Raw genomic sequence first — 8,284 nt, 5'->3', positions numbered from 1 at the left:
TTTATTGTTTTGTTGTAAATGGTGCTTCGAAGGCAGCGACGAAATGGGGTTATCACATGGCGCTGCCAAAACGCAAAGCAAAGAGATTGGTCGTACGTGTAAAGGGTCAATTAATAGTGACTTATAACCATAAAATCGTAACCAGATGAAACAGCTGATCGAACCAACCTTATGGAAATCAATGTAATCGATTAATGGTGCCATACCATAGCGCTAACGCCATAACCATACCACAGCCAACCAACTGGTTTTGGTTTCCCGCCATATCCATAACCTAAAAATATTTGAGTTGGTAAATTTAATAACTTTTTATAGATTTTAATCATTGCTTTTGATACGTTATGACTAAGAGACTTAGTTTTTGTGGAATATGTTTGTAGTTTTTTGCATTTTCTTCATCACATTGGAGATGGTTATGGATATGGATATGGTTACGACTACGGCGTTAGAGTTAAAAGCCAAATTAAACTTATTTAACCCTAACGCCATAGTCGTAACCATACCCATATCCATAACCATCTCAATGTGATCGATTAATGGTGCGTTAACCTAAAAATCGTGAAAATTTCATAAAAATGATGAAAACGCAAAAAATTACAAACATATTCCACAAAAAATAAGTATCTTATTCATAACGTATCCAAAACAATGAAGCAAATCTAAAAAAAGTTATTAAATTCACCAACTCAAATATTTTTAGGTTATGATGAAATGATGAAAACGCAAAAAATTACAAACATATTCCACAAAAATAAGTATCTTATTCATAACGTATCCAAAACAATGAAGAAAATCTAAAAAAAGTTATTAAATTCACCAACTCAAATATTTTTAGGTTATGGATATGGCGAGAAACCAAAAACCAGTTGATTGTCTATGGCGTTAGCGTTATGGTATGGCACCATTAATCGATTACATTCCTTTCCATAAGGTAGGTTCGATCAGCTGATTTATCTGGTTATTGCTTTATGGTTATAAGTCACCTTTAATTCGCCCTTAAGGAAGTTTAATTTGCCCTTATAGCCCGAGTTAAAGTTGACATCATCATAACGCCATAGTCATAAGCATATTTTTCCTTATCCATATCAAATTGGCATCAAATATTTGTGCCTTAACCTAAAAATTTCATAAAAATGAAGAAACCGCAAAAAAATTAGAAACATATACCACAAAAAATAACTCTCTTAGTCAAAACGTATTCAAAACAATAAATAAAATCTACAACAAGTTAATAAAAACGACCGCAACCAGGCTCGTTGGTTCGGGGCAGCTTGAGCGCCGACCATATGGCCATAGTAGTATAGCGTCATCATTCACAAGACGAACAGACTATATGATTCCCTATCTGTGCTTCGAGGGAGATCTTAAGGCCACAATAGAGGTGGACGGTTGGCGCAAGGGTGCGCAAATTGCGGACGAGGCGATACATGTGTACACCGATGGTTCCAAATTAGTGGAAGGAGTAGGGTCTGCGGTATACTGCGCTGATCCGGAAATAAGCAGATCCTACAGGCTGCCGTATTACTGTAGCGTTTTCCAAGCGGAAATATTAGCCGTAACCTAAGCAGTAGAAACCCTGGAGGAGAATAGCTTAAGCTGCAACCGTGTTAACTTTTATATTGACAGTCAAGCAGCAATTAAGGCAATAATCTCGCATAGCACAGCATCTAAATGCATGTTAGAGTGTAAGCAGGACAGGGAGAAGCATACATCTATATTGGGTCACAGGGCATATGGGAATAGATCGAACTGAAAAAGCGGACGAACTAGCTAAAAATGGTGCATCCTTCAAGCTTGCTTCGTAGTTGTCCCAATTAGATTGGGCGAGATTAAGCGAAGGCGAGAGGTGCACATGATCGACCAAGCGGAAAAGGCGTGGGTTCAAGCGCGGGGCTGTAAAGTGTCAAAGATTATGTGTATGTCTTACAACCTTAGACTAACACAGTTGCTTCTATCATTAAAAAGTGAGGACTGTAGACTCATAATGGTCTTCTGACTGGACACTGCCTTCTGGCGTGACATGCTTTTAAATTAGGCTTGGTCAGTGATAGCAGATGTAGGAAGTGCGGTTGGAGGAGGAAACGATCGAGCACGTTCTGTGCTCGTGCCCTGCACTTGCCAGGCTAAGACTCCAGCTATTAGGAGTGATACACCTGCCAGATCTAGAAGCAGCAAGTGGCTTAAGTCCTAGGAAGCTTCTAGTATTTGCCAAGAGGACGGAGTTATTTTATAACATAGGTCCTGGTTTTTGATAGGGTTTTTCAGTTTGGTCGTTAAAACAAACTTCAGGTAACACTACGGACTCAATCAGTCTATGTGAGGTCCTCATGGACCGGCCAGTTCAACCTACCTACCTAATAAATTCTCCAACTCAAATATTTTTAGGTTATGGATATGGCGAAAACTCAAAAACCAATTGGTTGTCTATGATATGGTTATGGCTTTAGCGTTATGGCATGGCACCATTAATCGATTACATTGATTTCCATAAGGTTGGTTGGATCAGCTGTTTTATCTGGTCATGGCTAAGTCACCATTAACTGGCCCTTAAGGCTGCCTTAATTCTAAAAATTGATTGCGTTAGCCCTGATTTACACAAACGCTTTGGAAGCTGCAAAGGGGGAAAAATGGCAGTGGCAAACATCATACCGGAGTCCAACTTCGCGAATCACGGGGTAGAAAATGAATGTTCCCCAGCAAACATCAATAAAACCGTCAGGGTCTGCAACAGAAAACATTCGACGGCAGGATAATAAACGATCGGATAAACACATTTTATGATAAAGTATTTCAGCCCTTAAAACTTGTTCACAACAAACAAAGTAATCACACAGGTTTCTTGATATCTTGTGACGATGGCAAATTGACAAAGCGAGGCACCGCCACCAAAGCGTTTACATAAATTCGGCTCCAAGCGTTTGCCTCGTCTAGCATCACACATACTTTCCCCTGGTTCATAGATACGGATAGAGATTTGACATGCAAGTGCAACAACAATGTGATCCATATGGTTCACATTGTTGTTGCATAGTCATAACCATAGTCATAACCATATTTCTACTAATCCATATCAACTGGCATCAGTTATTGGGGCCTTAACCTAAAAATAGTGAATTTTTCATAAAAATTACGAAAACGCAAAATTTACAAACATATACTACAAAAAATAAATCTCTTAGTCCAAAGGTATCCAAAAGAATAAATAAACTTTTCACAAAGTTAATAAATTCTCCAACTCAAATATTTTTAACTTATGTATATGGCGAAGAACCAAAAATCGATTGGTTGGCTATGGTATGGTTATGGCTAGGGCGTTATGGTGTGGCACCATTGACCAAATACATTGATTTCCATAAGGTTGGTTGGATCAGCTAATTTATATGGATATGGATACGTAAAGTTTAAACTACCCTTTGAGGGAAGGTTTACATACAACCCTTGTCGCGTTACTTAGCTTTGACTGCGCTATAACCTGACTATATGTTTTTTTTTTGTCTCGCCCTACATTCCGCAAACCCTGAGCAGCAAGAATAAGTGCAGCCGTATTTCCCAACCAGCATTTCTGTAAACGTTTTAAAAAATAACTTAAAGCAAACTTTCATTGAAAAACGATATATACCCGTTTTAAGGGCTAATTAAACATCCTTAACCCTAACGTCGGCGGCCACTGTGGTGTGATGGTAGCGTGCTCCGCCTACCACACCGTATGCCGCGGGTTCGAACCCCGGGCAAAGCAATATCAAAATTTTAGAAATAAAGTTTTTCAATTAGAAGAAAATTTTTCTAAGCGGGGTCGCCTCTCGGCAGTGTTTGGGAAGCGCTCCGAGTGTATTTCTGCCATGAAAGGCTCTCAGTGAAAACTCATCTGTCATGCAGATGCCTTTCGGAGTCGGCATAAAACATGTAGGTCCCGTTCGTCCAATTTGTAGGGAAAATCAAGAGGAGCACGACGCAAATTGGAAGAGAAGCTCGGACTTAGATCTCTTTGGAGGTTATCGCGCCTTACATTTATTTTTATTTTTTTAACCCTAACGTCATAGTCGTAACCATACCTATATCCATAACCATCTCCAATGTGATCGATTAATGGTGCCTTAACCTAAAAATTGTGAATATATCATAAACATTACAAAAAACATATTTCACAAAAAATAAGTTTCTTAGTCAAAACTTATACAAGAAAATAAATAAAATCTACAAAAAGTTATTATATTCACCAACTCAAATATTTTTAGGTTATGGATATGGCGCGAAAACAAAAACCAATTGGTTGGCTATGGTCAGAGCTGTAAAAAGATTGAATCAATTGAGTGTGCATTCTCTCAGCATTCTTTTAAAAAAAATGTGATTTTTTGGTTGCATATTATAAATCTCCATTCCTGAATGTCTCAAAATACTTTAACTCAAAGCTAAAGTGTGTGTGTTATTGAATGGTAAAATATAATTCCATATAGAGTGTGAATGTAGGAACCATTCCCAATCTTTAATGAATGTAAATTTGAAATGAATGCACAATTTTTTTCCATTCAGTACTAAATACTTTTTCGCCAAGATTATTCTTTGGTATACTTTCATTGCCATCAGAGATGTTAAATCAATTTAGGAATTGGGTGCAAAAAAGGCGTAAAATGTATCAATAGAAATAAGTTAATAGGTAGTTTAATATTTAAGAATTCATGAGGTTAATATCGATTTATAATAATTGAATATTCAATCATTATTTTTGAAAAGAAAGAAACATTTACCGGCATACTGCGATTTTAACATTTCGAAAACCACCACATAGTCATATCAGTCAATTTCGAATGTTATCAAAGGACTCATCGAGATTCGAACCGCGAATCACACGGTGAAACTACAGTTGCCTTAAATCATCGCAATATGCCAGTAAATGTTTCTTTCTTTTCAGTTTCTCTTAAACTTCGCAAAGACAATCTATTGCTTTCTCGCTATATGTCAAAATGGTTATATATGTCCTACTTATTTTGCTATTGTAGTAAAATGGATTTTGTAAATGAACACATTGTGCATTGGCCAAATAAAGTAAATTGTGGATATTTTTTCTCGACAATGTAACAAAAACAGATACTTGAATTTGAGCCATTTAAATTTAAATACATACAAAGAGATTGACTGGCTCCATCGGAATAAAGTTTTTTACAGCTGCTGTTTTGACAGTGTTTGACAGAATATAAATATAGGACCCGAGTGATTAAGAAGGACCTTAGTCTCTCTGTCTATTTGTATGACATTTGTAGGTTGAATTCTATCTTACTTGAGCAGATTTTTATTCAAAGTTAATTTTCTTTGCTATCAAAAAAGCTACAACTACCTATAGAGCCTACTTTAAATGACTGTAATTACAAACTATTGTGTTTAGAAGAACATTTTTCTTAGAAAATAGAGAAAAATAGTATATTGCTGTAGCAACTTGCAAACTCACAAACCAGTATAGATACAGTATTTTACCATAAACCGCTAGGAAGAATATATGAACGAACTTAAGAGCTTTTATAATATATAACTTTAAATTGTTTAATCAACAATTGAGGACGTTGAAATGTAGATTAGTACTTTTTCATGCAAGCCTTTTACATGGCACATTGGCAACACTTATTTAGAACGTTGACAATTTTCGGAACAGGGATGTTGATCTTTGTCATTTGCTTTTATTATTATTAAATTTTTACGAAAATTTCAATAAGAATAATTTTTCAGTTAACTTCTTTGTGCTTTATTACCATTTAAATATCGAGAAAACTGGTCATTACGGGCAATGATTAAATTTTTGTGTAGATAGTTTGAAGTGGCTTTAATTAAATGCAACTATGTGATATTTGGGCGGATTTTGTGCATGTACGACATTTTTCATAACTGATTGGTATTTGAAAAGTGTGTGCACACTCAGCAAAGGCTGCATTCATTTGAATGCTTATTCTGTGTTGAAAAATGTTTGCGTTTGATTCAATAACTTCATTCTTTCTTCGATGAGTTCGGGAATGCATTCGTTTTTTTCCACTACTGAATGAAGAATGGGTTAACTTTTAAGCCACATTCCTTAACAAAGTATGAATGAATGAAGAGCAAGCATTCTTAAATCAAGGATTTAAAATTTCAAATGATTGCACAGTTTTACAGCTCTGGCTATGGTATGGTTTTATGGCGTTAGCGTTATGGTATGGCACCATTAATCGATTAGGTTCGATTAGCTGTTCTGGTTTTATGGTTATGTCGCCATTAATTGCCCTTTTAAGAAATCTGGCATTAAGGTAAGGCCACATTAGGCTGCACTACGCAGCACCGCACTGCACTACAAAATATTCTTTGCATGTATTCTTATAAGGCAATTCACACCTAGCGTCAGCAGCACTGCGCGACCCGGCACAGCGCGGCAAATTTGATCAACTAGGCAAAAAAGCCGCGTTGGGAAGTGTCGCGCAGTGCTGCTGCCGCTAGGTGTGAATTGCCTCATAAGAATACATGCAAAGATTATGCACCATCTTTTTTCAATCTGGGCAAAAGAGTGTGGAATTCTCCTTCCTCATATCTTGAGGATGAGATACCTTGGACCCATAACCACGACCGTTTTCTTTTCCTTTCCTCTTCTTCGCACAAAAATGAAATAATTATAGCTTCAAAAACTGTGTCGTCCATTTTGCAAACAAAAATAAACACAAACTTTTGCCGCAATGTGTTGCTCGATTGCCCCATTATGTGAATTGCCAAAATATGTCGCTCTGTGAGGCGCCGCTGCGGCTACGTGTCGCGCAGCGTAATGTGCGCGTACCTTTACAGTGTCCATCTTGCTGTTCGACTTCGACTATTGATAAACGACAATCGCTTGTCAACTTATCATTTTTCGATTACTTTCCGTTTATACCCGGTATCAGTCTTTCCTTTGTAGTCATTCTCGTTTGAATTTTCGAATGGTGAAGTTAGGTGTGCGCTGATTTTCGATAAATATTCTGTTTTCATCACTAGGTCCGGTCGGGTGCAGTTTTCTATTGTGCTAATAATACGAAAAATTAATATGTGATAAAAGTGTTATTTTGAATGAAAGTGCAGTTAACGTGATAAAAAAAAGTAAAAGCATCAATAATCTTCATGAGTTTTAATAAAAAAAAAAAATGAGAAAGTAAAAGATTAAAGTGCGGAACAGGCGTATTTCTTGTGCATTGATAGAGGGTGAATTTTCTTTATCCACCTTTATTTTTATTGCATGTGTTTGTTGTTTCAAAGTTCGTTGATAGAGTTTTTTGTGCGAAAAAGTGAAGAAAGCGAACAAAATAGCAATTTCACATAGTTGGTGCTTTTAAATTCTATAAAAAAGCAATAATAAAAAAAAAAATAAAAGCAATGCAGTGAGTGCCATGGTGGGCGCTTAAAAAATGTTTATCAAAAAAGTTTTGAATGGTAAAAATTTAACATAATTAAAAAAAAGACGGTGTTTAGCAAACGCATAAGTTCAGTTTGTCACAAGATGCTAAAAATGTGAAGCGGTTTAACAAAATAAATAAATAAAACAAAAACTACAATTCGTGGCAGGGCGTAGAAGGCCAAACAGCCTGACTGACTGCCAATAACGATAAGCCCTTCTCGCAGCCCCCTACTGCTGCAGCTGCACAATCACATTATTCGTTTAACTATCCATCCGGTAAATCCTGTTTTGCTGGCGTGCATTGCTGCGCTCCAGTTGCACTCCACTTGACTTTCGCCGCAAAAATTCTGCACAAATTTGGTAAAATGTCGACGCGTTCCCAGTTGACGAAGGATTTAAACGGTGAGTAACAATTTTTTATGTATCCACATATGTAGTAGGCGAAAATATTTTTTTTTTAGTGGAAAAAAATGCATTTCAAAACATTTGAATTACTTATTTATATGCATATTTGCTGTGGCTGGCTTGTGGGCACCATTGTATGGGGGTGTGTTCATATCAACTTTGTGTGTATGCTGTATTCCTCTGCCGCTCGGTCGCTCCTTTTTCCATATACATGTATCGAGCGTCTATGCCCTTTCGTTTTTGGCATTTACTACACATGTTATTCGTATTTCGTTGTTCACAGTTCTCCTGCAGTCATCACACCCACATTTTATTATTTGTAATCATTTCAATATTACATTTTGTTCAAATTTAACTTAAATTTTAATTATTTTAGTCTTTAGTAGTATAAAGTATTTGTCAAAAGATAATTTATTTTTATTATACATTTTTCTCATATTTAACCCTGACTTTCATAATTATGATTCAATTACTAGTGAGGCAATTATATCTGTGGTCATG

The 8,284-nt window shown here is 36.4% G+C and overlaps 1 protein-coding gene across 1 annotated transcript in view; it reads left to right on the top strand.

The window, feature by feature from the left end:
- Positions 1-6,926: 6,926 nt before the first annotated feature.
- The window catches only part of LRR (Leucine-rich repeat), a 446,397-nt gene continuing 445,039 nt past the window's right edge, over positions 6,927-8,284 (top strand). The window contains exon 1 of the mRNA XM_067775595.1: positions 6,927-7,780. Coding sequence (XP_067631696.1) covers positions 7,744-7,780 — 37 coding nt within the window. The 5' untranslated portion in view covers positions 6,927-7,743. The remainder of the gene's footprint in view (positions 7,781-8,284) is intronic.

This window comes from Eurosta solidaginis, chromosome 3, assembly GCF_040869045.1.
Source record: "Eurosta solidaginis isolate ZX-2024a chromosome 3, ASM4086904v1, whole genome shotgun sequence".
NCBI classification, from domain to species: domain Eukaryota; kingdom Metazoa; phylum Arthropoda; class Insecta; order Diptera; family Tephritidae; genus Eurosta; species Eurosta solidaginis.
The sequence above is the reverse complement of the archived record's forward strand: the minus strand, read 5'-3'. Positions and strand labels throughout refer to the sequence as shown.